We start from the raw sequence: 14,259 nt of genomic DNA, 5'->3' as shown, positions 1-14,259 counted from the left end.
AAGCTCTACCGAAGTACTACATAAGCAACTGCTGTGATCATTGTATTTAGGATACCGTGGAGGAACCAGGGTGAACCCAAGTCCTGGAAACTGAATTCAGTTCCTCGGTTCATGCACAGCCTCGCGCAGGTGTTCACTCAGAGTCACTCTCTACCCCCAGCCCGCTTCTCCTTCTCCATCGTCACCTGGCCTCCAAAGCAATGTTCAAATTGCCTCCCTCTCTCGGGACACCTCAGAAACTTCAATTCAGCCTGTCCAAAGGCAGGCATCCGGTTTACACCTTCACCAATTCCCCTCCTTCTGACCTCTGTGCACCCGTCAGTGGTAACCAGGGCCGGGCTCACCGCTTAAGATGCTAAAACCTGAAGCTTGCACCTCTGCCACGCCTCCTGCATTGCTCCCCACTCACTGATTATATCCTAGCTCTAATTCAGGCTGACTTCGGACTCCCCGGAACAGCCCCTGACCAGCCTCCCTCCTTCCAATCTCTATTCTGTCTCATCATAGCCATTGCGATCACTTAATCCTCCTGCAGCCTGGTTTTAATCCCATCGCATCGCTCCATCTGTTCTCTGATCCCCTGTGTTTGTCTGCTGCCCGCTGTACCACTGCCAGGGGGATTAACGCATCTCAGCGTGCTCCGCGGCAGCGCCTCAACCTGTCTTTCTGGTCTTACAATCCCACTCACGTCTCCTGTGCTTCACCCACACTGGAATGCACTTTGCACACAGATCACACTTTTTTCTCTCTTGTTATGTTTGTAAGCCTGCAATCCCAGCTTTCCTTTCATGATTTACTCAGACTGTATCCACTCAAAGTCCTCCCGGGTTCTCCAAATCAGACAGAATCCCCGTCTCCACAAACAGCTCCCTGTGGGGGCCTGTTTCAATCTGCCTGAATGCAGCCCCAGGCATGCTAGAGGGGCCAGGGATACCCAGGGGGCTCAGAGGTAAAGAACCCGCCCGCCAATGCAGGAGCTACCAGAGACTCGGGCTTGATTCCTGGGTCGGGAAGAAGCCGTGGAGGAGGAAATGGCAACCCACTCCAGTATTCTTGCCTGGAGAATCCCCAAGGACAGAGGAGCCTGGTGGGCTACAGTCCACGGGGTCACAAAGAGACGGACACGACCGAGCACAGCGCATCCAGAAAAAGAGAGGCCAGCCTGCAGCTGTGTCCTGCAGAGTCAGACCACAGTCCACAGCGCTTTACACACGGTGTGGACTGAAAAGGAAAATGCAGGTCTCGTCAATCTCATTTTCTAGGAGATAAATTAGAGGCAAAGAAAAGTGAAATAATTTGCCCCAAGCCAATGCACAGCAGAGTCCCATATAAACCTTGCCTGACTTTACTGTTTGATTTTATAGATAACCCTGGCTAAATCATGTGTGGCATACATTTTCAAATTCTGAGTGCATTTTAAATCTATTCCAAGATATCCAATCCTCCGCCTTCAATCTATTCACTTTTCAATCTGTGGCATCTAAGTATCTCTTATCAACACAAGAGAGTGAAGTGTACCCGTGGATGGGGCGGGGGGGGGGGGGGTCTCAAGGTACATACAGGGAAAAACAAAACAGTTTAAAATTTGACTATTTTCATTTAAAGTTCATGTAAATTTTGCCATCATGCCTCCTGATACCTGCATTAGTTTGGAGGAAAATAAGCATGCCTTTTCTTTTCCAAAATCTAAGAAAAATGGATGTTTCATGGAGGATGGGCCATACTTTTGGGCCATCCTATGACTTTCCTTACCATCTAGCCTGCAGGGGGATAACAGTTCCCATTTTGAGAAGCAGGAAAATAAACATTTTTTTTTTTTTTTGCTTTCATTTCCATCTTATTGTTGCTGCAATTAGTTACCTGTGGCTTTAAGAGAAATAAGTACTAAAAATTCTGCGATAATATGGCTTCCAAACTGATTACTAACTCACTGCTAACTCTGTATTACTCTGAGTAGAAACAGCAGACCATTTCTTGTCTTACACGCTCAGGCTAGTCCCTTCAAAGGATCTAGGGGAGCTGCCCATAATTTTCCAGCAGGGCACATATACTCCTGAGAGGGCTTGTGAGACCCCCTCAAAGACCTCCCCTATCAATTCATGTAGGTGCCGTGACCACACATGATTTACTTGCTTCAAGAGGGTAGTGTTCATATGAAAAGTTGAGAGTAATGCTAATTCAAGGACTCATGGGAGTTTTATGTGCTTCATTCCAAACCTATAAATCCTGCTGGCAGGGTCTGAGTCCACCTACATTTTAATTTTCTTGATATTGACAGGAGGCCTTACACATGACAGGTGCTCGGTAACTGTATTGAACACAGGAGTTTTAAATTCATTTTTGGTGTCTTGCTCTCTTCTTTAGATGCACGCTCCTCTTCATAAAACGTCACACACGACGTGTTCAGTTTTACCGAATGACGGGTTATTTGGGGATGACAGCACTGGAGCTCCGAATGGTTGCACAGAGGCTGACCCGGGGAGGACGGGTCTTCGCTGAGCACATGTCTCTCATAAACAGACCTGACAAGCGTCAGGGCCCATGCACACGCCGTGCCTTTCACGTGTGCTCACCTTGTCAGCTGGTTCGGCAGACGCTGCGGCCACACCAGCAGGAACGGTGCTCTTGCCACCAGCGGAAATCTTGTCCTGGGACTTGGTCTAAAAGATCGACAGAACTCAGTTAACGCTGAATGACCATTTTCAAGATCATACATTTCAACCGTTATGTCTGAGTAACACAGAGCCTGCTTCCCCTCGTGGACATCTTGTAGAGAAGTGGTCACTAGCTTCTCCTGGTCATGATGCAAGGCGAGGCACATAGAGCTGGTCTCCAGAGCTTACGGAGGCCGTGCGGGTAACACACACAGGTGAAGTGGGCCAGGAAGGCTCACACCAGACTGTAGGGACTCAGTCAAGTGTTGCCATGGGAGCCCACTGCGGCCAGCGATTCCAATTTTTCAAGAGAAGCTAGAAACTATCATTTTATGTGAACTATTCTGATTATAATTGTTACCAGCTAATTAAAATTCGTTTTGATTACAGTAAGCCAAGTAAAATACACAAGAGGCTGCAGTCGGTGGGCCACGTGGCAATCCCGATACAAGATAGACTGTTGTAATCAGGATATATTGTTGTATACAAGATATGTGGTCTTCCAAGAGCTCACAATGAAAAAGTTCTTCTCATAGATGCTTATTCTTCTTATATATAACTCCTATTAGTTCTGGAAATACAAAATATATTTCTGATTTTTTGGCTCTGTAAGTTGATGTCTCCCGTAAATGCCTCAAAACTCTAAGACCTCCAGGTAAGGAGCAGATCATGCAGGGCATCTGAATTCCCACAGCCCATAAGGAGAGGGCTTCCCTTATAGCTCAGTTGGTAAATCATCTGCCTGCAATGTGGGAGACCCGGGTTCGATTCCTGGGTCGGGAAGATCCTCTGAAGAAGGAAATGGCAACCCACTCCAGTATTCTGGCCTGGAGAACCCCCATGGACAGAGGAGCCTGGCGGGCTACAGTCCACGGGGTCGCAAAGGTCAGACACGACTTGGCAACTAAACCGTCATGAGGAGGGGGGGCAGGAGGCAGCCTCAACTCCCGGCTTCCTCTCTGTAAGACACCAGAGCCTGCTCCCTCAAGGTCACAACTGGTCTCTGCTGGGCAGTGAGAGGGCATGATGGAACATCCCCCAGACCCGTCTGATGCCCTCCTCAGGCCTCACGGAGTCCCAAGTCTCCCCAAGGTTATTTGTAACACCAGTAAAGTGATAGCACAAAATCTGGACTATACTAGATATATTTGGCATAGCCCTCTAGAGTCGCCTACACACATCAGTGTAGGCAGAGGATCTGTATCTTATTCCCTAGCTGACATTAGTGTTTTCCCATCTATCCGCCTGGTAAAGAATCTGCCTGCCATGCCGGAGACCTGGGTTCAAGCCCTGGGTCAGGAAGATCCCCTGGAGAAGGAAATGGCAACCTACTCCAGGACTCTTGTCTGGAAAATCCCATGGACGGAGGAACCTGGTAGGTTACAGTCCATGGGGTCTCAGAGAGTTGGGCACGATTGAGAGACTTCACTTTCTTTCTTTCATCTGTCTGTCTGCTTTATTTACCTTTGGTTTTGTTGATTTCTCTGATGGTGGCTGCTCGCTTGGTTTGGAAACGGCTTTTTCCTTAGGAGCATGCTTGCTGCCGGTATCTGAGGAGTGCTTGGGTGGGCTTTTTGGCTGAAAACACACACACACCCCCCACTGGGTTAACAATATGACACATATTACTACTTTTCTCTGAGGAGTAGAAAGCAATTCATAACAGTTGTGTTTTATGTAGTCAATTATGAGAATTTAAATTAGTATGATATACCCGTGACAAATTTCACTTTGGGTACAAAATTTGAAACAATGCAATTCCTTGCTCCCAAATTCAGCTAGAATCACAGGAGCAAACTGCAATGCCTTCGGATGCCACACAGTGGTGCTATTTTAACAGGAAAACAAATAACTGCCATCTTAGGTAGGACTTAAGTGTTGAAAGATGAGAGTTCAGAATTTTACTCTTCACACAAATAAGGGAAGGGAAAAAAAAGGCTTCATCTTATGATATCAAGTCCTAATAATGATCACTTACCTCTGTGTGTTCCTTTGGCTTTACTTCCTGGGCTTTTTTCTCGTGAACCGCAGATGGCTGTCAATTTCAAAAGATAAAATTGCAATTACATTCTAGCCCATTGTTTTTGTATTTTGCAAATAAGCTCAGAAACAAAGATCCCAATTAGACCATTCTGCCTCTCTTGGGAAAGGCCCAGTGAGAGAAGTGGATATTGACGTCTGGTTGATAATAATCCTACCAACAGTCTGATAACGATAATTATAAAAAAACATCATGGAAAATGTAGTATTTCATCTGGAATGATTTTTCACATAGGTATGTATCTAAATTATACGCTGTTTTTCACAATTCATGTAGATCATTTGGTAACTGTCAAGTCCATCAACAGAAACATCAAAAAGATCACTCTGAACACTGAGTCTGTTTATAGGAGGATCCTACTCTAGAAATTAAAATTAATTAAGAAAAAAAAAAACTCCTTTCATAGGAGATGAACACTAAATTTTTTTCAGTTAAATGATTTACATAATCTCTTCTGTGTTACAAGTAGAGAAGACAGGTAACACCAGAAACCCAATTCTCTTGAGGCTGGGTAACCAAAAACATTTAAATTTGGGCTAGAAGACAACTTCCACCAGCTGCTGAATTATACTTCTATAGGCGACTATGAAATTAGCATCCTCAGGGGCCACCAAGAGGTCTTACCCAGAATCACACAAGCTTCATCTTTTACCCAGATGACCCTGACACCCCCACCCCTGCCTGCACTTAAAGTACTCCAGCCCAAACCAACCACCTTTGTGCTTTCCCACAGGAAACCTTGCCATTGTATCTGAGCAACTGCTCAAGTGAGCTTGAGAGAAGTAACGAAGCACCTTACTGAAGAGAGACACTTGGCCCACCCGCCGACATTCTGGGTCCGTCTCCACGCGACGGGAATCGGCTTTCGGTCTAGACAGCCACGCGTCGGGAAAGGGAAGCTGTTCCCAAGGGCAAGTCAGAGCTGTATCCTGAGCAACTGACAACTATCCACCAACCGAGGTGAGATCACCACAGTAAACCCGGGCCTCTGAGGAGAGGCTGTCATCTTTAAGTCACCTGGGTGCTGGGTTCAAGGTGCTAGACACCTTGATTCTCCACGTCTCATCATCAATCAGATACTCATTACCCTTTATCCCTTGTCCTTTGTTCCTGTTTTTTTTTTTTTTCCTTTTTAATTACTTTAGCTATAAATACTTAGATTTGAACAAAATGCTTTCTGAAGTAAACTGTTTTCATTTATATTATTCATCTTAACTATATATATATATATATAGTTAACATTATTATTTTATATCCACTCTATATAATCATGTTCAAAAGGGTAATCCAAAATTAGCTAGCTGACAATTTTTTTTTAACCATTCAGTAACCAATGTAGAAAATTAGTTATTCATTATTATTTCAGAGATTCCCAATAATTCTTTAGTTGACTTAAATCATTTACCTTAGATGATTGTGGCTTCTTCTCAGGCTCTGTTTTTACAGGCTAAATGCAGAAGAAAGAAAAAGAAGGGAAGGAAAAATAAACAGAGTTTATAAAGTTTATCATATATTTTCTTCAACTAAGGGAGCTAAAAGATAAGTTTTCTGTATTTATAAATAAAAGTGGTGTGAGTTAAGATTATTATGCTTTTCTTGGAATTGTAACTCTGCTACTTATGTGGCCATTCCACATGGCTTGTGAGATCCTGGTTCCCCAACCAGGGGTCAAATCTGTGTCCCCTCCAGGGGAAGCAGAGAGTCCTAACCACTGGACTGCCAGGGAATTCCCGGAATTGTAACTCTTTAGATAAATACTGAAGTACACCAATTAACAGTCTGCAGTCTGCTCTTACGACTGAGATGGCAATCTGCATCTTACTTCTGCGTGTATTACAGATATGTAGAGATTTATTACCATGAACATTGTAACTGACACATAACAAACAAACAAACAAACACCCTCATCCCTCAAAGCCACTGACATGACTGACCTCTTTAGGAGTGGAATATTCAGCACAGGTTTCAGCTGATGAGGTAAAAGAATGGGATGCTGACAGTGTTGAGAACATAGGCAGCAGTGAAGTTTATTTTTAGTGCCAGAATGTAAGTGATGGGTAACTAAGCCTACTAGAAGTCCCTGATGGGCCAAAGCGTTACAGAAGATGGTGAACTGAAATTATTAGCTCGTGCTAAGCAGCTGAAGTGACCATTAGTAAACACAGGTGTCCCCTGGTGCAATGAACCACATCACCTGCTTTTTGTGTCTTTTCTTGTGAGGAGAATGCGGTCCTTCCAGCTGTTTGCTGCCTGGAATAGCCTAATGTAAGAGCACAACCCCAAGTGTGACTTTATTTTATCTGACAGTCAAGTAAGCAACACGAATTAATAGAGCTAAAGGTTTTTATCAAAAGTTTCCTGAATTTCGTCTGTACAATATTACAAGGGTTTGATCAAAAAGTGCATAGATTCTTTGTTGCACAATAAAAATCTAGTGATCAAATCTAAAGCTTGAGGAATGCTTCTGAAGAACTGGTTGTGATTCAGGGTCTTTAGTGGAGTATTTGACAATTTCACCCAACCAAAAGTTACCTGTGTCAAAAAAGACAATTCCTTAAGTGCACACATCCCTTCTCCATATAGGGAGGAAATGAAAACAAGAATAAAACTTGATGAAACAGTTTATGAACTTCTCCAAAGAAGAGATTAAAAATTAAGCCTGATGTTTCCTGCTATTTCTTTCCTTTTTATGTGCTTGGTGGTATCAGCACAAACTCCTATATCTTACTATATTATCTGAAGACACTGATGCCAAAACTCTTCTTAACTGATCAGGTCTTATGCTTCAGTAATGAAGGTACCTGTGCTCTTCACATAACAAACCCTTTCACGCCGGCACACTTATTGATTTGGAAAGAAAACAAAGTTCATGAACAAAGAAATGTTTTTAAAATTTAAAATTTTGTATCCTTTCAAACTGGATCCTTGTTAATGAGTTTCGATACTGGCAGCACTGCTTTTTTTAGTTTATACAAATGCAATCTATTAAATGGTTAACAAGGAAAACAAGCCAGCTGGTATTGTAGTGGCTTGAGTCTATCAATAGCTTCTAATTTGTAATTTGGCACTATGGCAATATTTTGCATGGAAGAACTCTACAATTAAGAATGTATAATCACAGAATCAAGCGGCTTCTAATGAAATATACGTTTTAATCAGTAATCACCAACACATCTCTTAAGTTTATTTTTGGTGGTGGTGAGGCTGATGGACATCACAACGATGACAATAATAACTGACGCTTATAGACAGCCCCTCAGTACAAGGGACTGTTCTGAACTCTCTGAGTCCTCACAATATTCCTATAAGAAAGGTATGGTGAGTATCATTATCATCGTCACCACCAGCATCCCCATTTCATGACACAAAGAATCACTTTGCTGTACATCTGAAACTAACACAACACCATCAATCAACTATATGCTAACATAAAATAAAAACTAAGTTTAATTAAGTTTATAATTAAGTGAGGAGGAGTTTCCCAGTATCATAGCCAGCATGGAACCAGGAATAAAAGCCAAGCTGTCGGGCTCCAGTGTCCACTCCACAGACTCTCTAAGGGATCTCCCCTGATTAACCATGATCTGATCTTTCACCCTACACACCGCAGTGTGACTAACAAGTGTGAGCGACAAGAGAGAGAACTTAGACCTAGACGTACTGCCTCAGAGCTGGACTGACTTTCATTTGAAAGGTGCCGAACATGACCAAGATTTGATACAGGCTTTACCTTGCATTAACACCTTTTCTCTAAAAGCTATTTAGAGAAATATGCTCATAAAGTGCGCAAAAATCTCCATGAGGAGGCTAGTATAAATGTTATAGGCCATATATCAGAAGCACATGAAGGGAGGTGGAGGCAAGGTGGTGGAGTGGGAGGACATGAGCTCTCACGAACACACTAAAATCAAGTAACTGCTGAACAGCCATCAATAAAAACAAACAACAGCAACCATAAAAAACTAAACATATATAGCAATCAAACTGGCAAAAATTAAAAATAAGGAGAAAATATTAAAAGCATCAAGGGAAAAACAACATAAGTGGGCATAGAGGGAACATACCCCAAAATAATAAAGGCCATATATGACAAACCTACAGCTAACAACACACTCAACAGTGAAAAGCTGAAAGCAATTCCTCTAATATGAGGAACACCACAAAGATGTCCACTCTCACCACTTTTATTAAACATACTTTTGGAAGTCTAAGACATGGCAATTGGAGAAGAAAAAGAAATAAAAAGAACACAAATTGGAAAAGAAGAACTAAAAATGCCCTTGTTTGCAGGTGACATGATACTATATGCAGAAAATCCAAAAGATGCTTCCAGAAAACTACTAGAGCTCAGCAAGGAATCTGGTAAAGTTGCAGGATACAAAATTAGCACAGAGAAAACTGTTGCATTTCTATACACCAAGAATAAAAGATAAGGAGAAATTAAGCAAATGATCCCATTTATCATCACAACAAACAGAATAAAATACCTAGGAATAAACCTACTTCATGAGGCAAAAGACCTGTACTCCGAAAACCGTAAGACACTGATGAAAGAAACTGAAGATGACATAAACAAATGGGAAGATATACCACGTTCTTGGACAAGAAGAATCAATATTGTCAAAATGACTATACTACCCAAGACAATCAACAGACTCAATGCAATCTACAAAATAATGGCATTTTCCACAGACCTAGAACAAAAAATTTTAAAACCTGTATGGAGAAACAGAAGACCCCAAACAGCCAAAGCAAGCTTGAAAAAGAAAACTGGAGCTGGAGGAATCGGGCTCCCAGACTTCAGTCTCTACATCAAAGCTACAGTCATCAAACAACTATAAAAACAGAAATACATGAAAAGAGAAGTGCAGATCAATGGAGTAGGACAGAAATTCTGGAAATAAACTCACACACCTATGGTCAATTAATCTACAACAAAGGAGGCAGGACTATACCATGGAGAAAAGATAATCTCAAAAAGTGGTGCCAGGAAAACTGGACAACTACATGCAAAAGAATGAAGTTAGGAAATTCCATAATACCATGCACAAAATTAACTCAAAATGGGCTGAAGACACAAATACAAGACCAGATACTTATATAAAACTCTCAGAGGAAAACATAGGTAAAACACATTTTGACATAAATCACAGCGATATCTTTTTGGATCCATCCCCCAGAATAATAGGACTAAAAATGAAAATAAACAAATGGGGCCTAATTAAAAGCTTTCTTACATTAAAGAAAAGCACAAACAAAATAAAAAGACAATCTACAGAATGGGAGAAAATGTTTGCTAATGATGTGACTGACAGGGATTAATATCCAAAGTTTACAAACAGCTCATGCAACTCAATATTAAAATAAAAAAAAAGTTAAAAAAATGGGAAGAAGACCTAAATAACCATTTCTCTAAAGAAGACACACAAATGGGCCAAGAGGAACATCAAAAGGTGTGCAGCATCACTAGTTATTAGAGAAACGCAAATGAAAATTAAAATGAGATATCACCTTACACCAGTCAACATGGCCGTCATCAAAAAGTCTACAAACAAGAAATGCTAGAGAAGGTGTGAGAAAGGGAACCCTCCCATACTGTTGGTGGGAATGGAAATCAGTACAGCCACCATGGAGAACAGTATGGAGGGTCCTTAGAAAACTAAACAAAGAGCTACCATAAAATCCAGTAATCCCACTCCTAGGGATATGTCCAGAGAAAACCATCGTTTAAAAGGATACGTGTATTCCAATGTTCACTGAAGCACTGTTTACAATAGCCAACACATGGAAGCAATCTATATGTCTACCAACAGATGAAAGGATAAAAAGATATACATAGAGAGGACTATTACTCAGCCATTAAAAAGAATGAGATAATGCCATTTGTGGCAGCATGGATAGACCTGGAGATTATTGGGCTAAGTGAACTAATTCAGACACAGAAAGACAAATATCATATCTCTCACATGGGGAATCTTTAAAAAATGATACAAAAGAACTTGTTTACAAAACAGGAACAGAAAAGAAGTTTATGGTTATTAAAGGGGGAAGGGGGGACGATAAACTGGGAGTTTGGGTTTGACATATACACACTAGTATTTAAAATGTACAACCAACAAGGATCTTCTGGATCGTACAGGGAACTCTACTCAATATTCTGCAATAAATGGAAAAAGCATGTACACCGGAAACTAACACTATAAATCAACTGTGGGTGTGGGTGCTCAGTCGCTCAGTCGTGTCTGACTCTTTGCGACCCCATGGGCTGCAGCCCACCAGGCTCCTCTGTGGGATTATCCCTCCTTATGGGATTCTCCAGGCAAGAATACTGGAGTGGGTTGCCATTTCCTCCTCCAGAGCATCTTCCTGACCCAGGGATCAAGCTCCTGCATTGGCAGGCAGATTCTCTATCACTGAGTCACCTGGGAAGCCTACTACAATGTAAAATAAAAACAAAAACTAATTAAAATTTTAAAAAATTAAAGAAAGAAGCAATGAAGATAAGACGATTAATGAGAACAGTGTGACTGAAATTCACCAAGGACAGAAAATTAAGGCCAAAAGTGGTTCTGAGTCATCCACTGGTGCATCTTATTTTTGTTCCTCCCTCTCTTCCCTCTCCTACTGTTCTCTCTCTTCCCTCAGTCCACCTCTGTAGGAGTGCCAAGAATTCTCATGATTCACGCTCAGCAATGGCTGAAGCATTTGCTGACATTTACTCTGGAAAACAGGACACACTTGAAATAAGTATCGGCCCTTAAACTGAGAGTCAGCAGGGATGAATTATAATGAGGCATTGTGTCAAATGTGAACCAAAATAATAATAAAAAAAAAAAGCAAAAAAAAAAAAAAAAGGAAATCCCATATTTCTGGCTCTCCTTTTTATCTCCTTACTTTAATTTTCACAGACTCTAAGTTCAATGAGAATTTTTTGGGGGCAGGGGGTAAATGTTTTTCCTACAGTCTTAAGATCATTTTAAAGATCAGATTTTCTGGTACTTTTTAAGATTAAGCTTGGTATAAAGAAGCAGTGACACCTAACAGGTGGTTAATCATGAATCAGATAACACATATTTTGAAAAAAATTAAGAAATTAACTACTAAATAAAAACATAACTTTACATTTAAAAATAAAAATGAGTGCTAAATGACATTGACTAAGGGCTTAGAGTTTGACAGTGTGTTTCAGGATATTTGCAATCTCCTTTAAATACAGTTCAAGATGATGCCACAGGATTACTAAACAGTACTAAATTATTATTAACAGGATTAAATTACAGCATAGAATCCTACTTGGGACAGTAAAGTAACAAGGAAAACACAAGGGAAATGTTGGTAATTTTGAACAAGGGAAATTTGATAATAATGGAGCTGGGGTAGCTCTTAAAAAGACATTGAAGAATATTAGCTCATGAGAAATAGTTGAGAGCATCTTGAAAAATGCTTCCTCTTTAATCTTCCATCCTAGAACATTCCCGAGAAACTCAGTTCGAGTCATGGTAAGTAGGTGACAGGGTTGAGGCCGCTCAGCCAACTCTTTAGAAATAGGCTTATTATTTTATGGAGCAATCCAACTGTAGGTCATTCTTTTATTTTTAATTCTGAAATTCCAAGAAATTATCAGAATACCCCAAGAACTCAACAACAGTTTATCAATAAGATGGTGACCCATAAGACTCAAATGTCAGAAAAAAACTTCAGAAAGTGCCTGAAATAACCAGAATCTATGTCACTTCTTTCTATGTTCATCTAGTGTAGACTTTCTCATTCTTGGATTTAGTTTTAAATGGTTAGGATAATAAAACCGTTTCAGTAAGAAATTAAGAATTTTTATTTCTGTCTAGATTCTGAGAAATGTACTTAGAGAAATTATCTTACAATTTAAAAAAACTCAAGTCTAGGACCAAAAGAACTCTCACTGACTACACTTTTGTAGATATTCTAAAATGATGTGTAAGTATATGGATGGTGTTTGATGCAAATATTGAAAGGAAAGCTGAGTTTTCAAAGACCTTCATTAGGAAGAAAATGTTTACTTCCATAACATAAGTTTCCTAGGACACACAACCTATCTGTCAAAGTCCCTATTCATTTTGCTTTACAAATGGAAGGGCGTTCACCCAAGTTGACCCTTGAAGACGCTCCACACCTTGGCTTCTGTGGGATTCATACTGGAAGACTTGCTGGCGGAGGCAGAGGAAGCAGCCACCTAGAAAGAAAACAAACAGGAGTTTGATTCTAGTTAACCTACAACCTGCTTTGTCCTCCAGCTCCTTTTAACCGTAGTAGTGTAGTAGTGTTAGTCACTCAACCGTGTCCGACTCTATGCAGCCTCATGAACTGTAGCCTGCCAGGCTCCTCTGTCCATGTAATTCTCCAGGCAAGAATACTGGAATAAGTTGCCATTCCCTCTCCGGAGGATCTTCCTGACCCAGGGATGGAACGCGGGTCTCTTGCATTGCAGGCAGATTCTTTACCAAATGAGTCATGGTGGAAGTCCCTTTAACCATATTTACTTTTAACTCTTCACCTTGGTTTTACCTCACCTAGAGTCCCACTCCCATAAAAGTTCAGTATGTGGTGTTGTCCAGTGGGTAAAAGCCTTTGTAATCACTCCAAATGGGTTCAAATTCGGGGTGTGCTACTTACTAAATAACTTCGGGCAAGCTACTTAAACTGTCTGATTTTTAGTTTCCCCTTAATTTTTCTTCCATAGGAAATAAAGACCTTCTAAGTTTATTGCTGCCTGGTAATTAAGTGCTCAATAACCTCAGACATGCAGATGATACCATCCTTATGGCAGAAAATGAAGTGGAACCAAAGAGCCTCTTGATGAAGGCAAAAGAGGAGAGTGAAAAAGTTGGCTTAAAACTCAACATTCAGAAAACTAAGATCAAGGCATCCAGTTCCATCACTTCATGGCAAATAGTTGGGGAAACAATGGGAACAGTGACAGACTATTTTCTTGGGCTCCAAAATCACTGCAGATAGTGACTGCAGCCATGAAATTGAAAGACACTTGCTCCTTGGAAGAAGAGCTATGACAAACCTAGACAGCATATTAAAGAGCAGAGATTACGTTGCTGACAAAGGTCCGTCTAGTCAAAGCTATGGTTTTTCCAGTGGTCATGTATGGATGTGAGAGTTGGACCAGAAAGAAGGTTGAGTGCCAAAGAATTGCTGCTTTTGAACTGTGGTGTTGGAGAAGACTCTTGAGAGTCCCTTGGACTGCAAGGAGATCCAACCAGTCCACCCTAAAGGAAAGCAGTCCTGAATATTCATTGGAAGGACTGATACTAAAACTGAAGCTCCAATCCTTTGGCCACCTGATGTGAAAAGCCGACTCACTGGAAAAGACCCTGATGCTGGGAAAGATTGAAGGTGGGAGGAGAAGGGGACAACAGAGGATGAGATGGTTGGATGGCATTATTGACTCAATGGACATGAGTTTGAGTAAGCTCCTGGAGTTGGTGATGGACAGGGAAGCCTGGCGTGCTGCAGTCCATGGGGTCGCAAAGAGTTGGACATGACTGAGTGACTGAACAACAACAAAATATCATTCTA

The 14,259-nt window shown here is 41.2% G+C and overlaps 1 protein-coding gene across 12 annotated transcripts in view; it reads right to left on the bottom strand.

Annotated features, from left to right (window-relative positions):
* Positions 1-14,259, bottom strand: part of CAST (calpastatin) — a 124,229-nt gene that overhangs the window by 40,726 nt on the left and 69,244 nt on the right. For 9 of the 12 annotated variants that reach the window (XM_043913667.1, XM_043913668.1, XM_043913666.1 and 6 more), the window contains 6 exons: positions 12,845-12,904; positions 6,890-6,955; positions 6,101-6,142; positions 4,633-4,689; positions 4,119-4,232; positions 2,574-2,660 (listed from right to left, as the gene is read on the bottom strand). In XM_043913667.1, the coding sequence (XP_043769602.1) occupies positions 2,574-2,660; positions 4,119-4,232; positions 4,633-4,689; positions 6,101-6,142; positions 6,890-6,955; positions 12,845-12,904 (426 nt within the window). The remainder of the gene's footprint in view (positions 1-2,573; positions 2,661-4,118; positions 4,233-4,632; positions 4,690-6,100; positions 6,143-6,889; positions 6,956-12,844; positions 12,905-14,259) is intronic. The other 3 variants (XM_043913674.1, XM_043913670.1, XM_043913672.1) reach the window with 1 other exon arrangement.

This window comes from Cervus elaphus, chromosome 9 (genome assembly GCF_910594005.1).
Source record: "Cervus elaphus chromosome 9, mCerEla1.1, whole genome shotgun sequence".
Lineage (NCBI taxonomy): Eukaryota > Metazoa > Chordata > Mammalia > Artiodactyla > Cervidae > Cervus > Cervus elaphus.
This window is presented reverse-complemented; position numbering and strand designations above follow the sequence as displayed.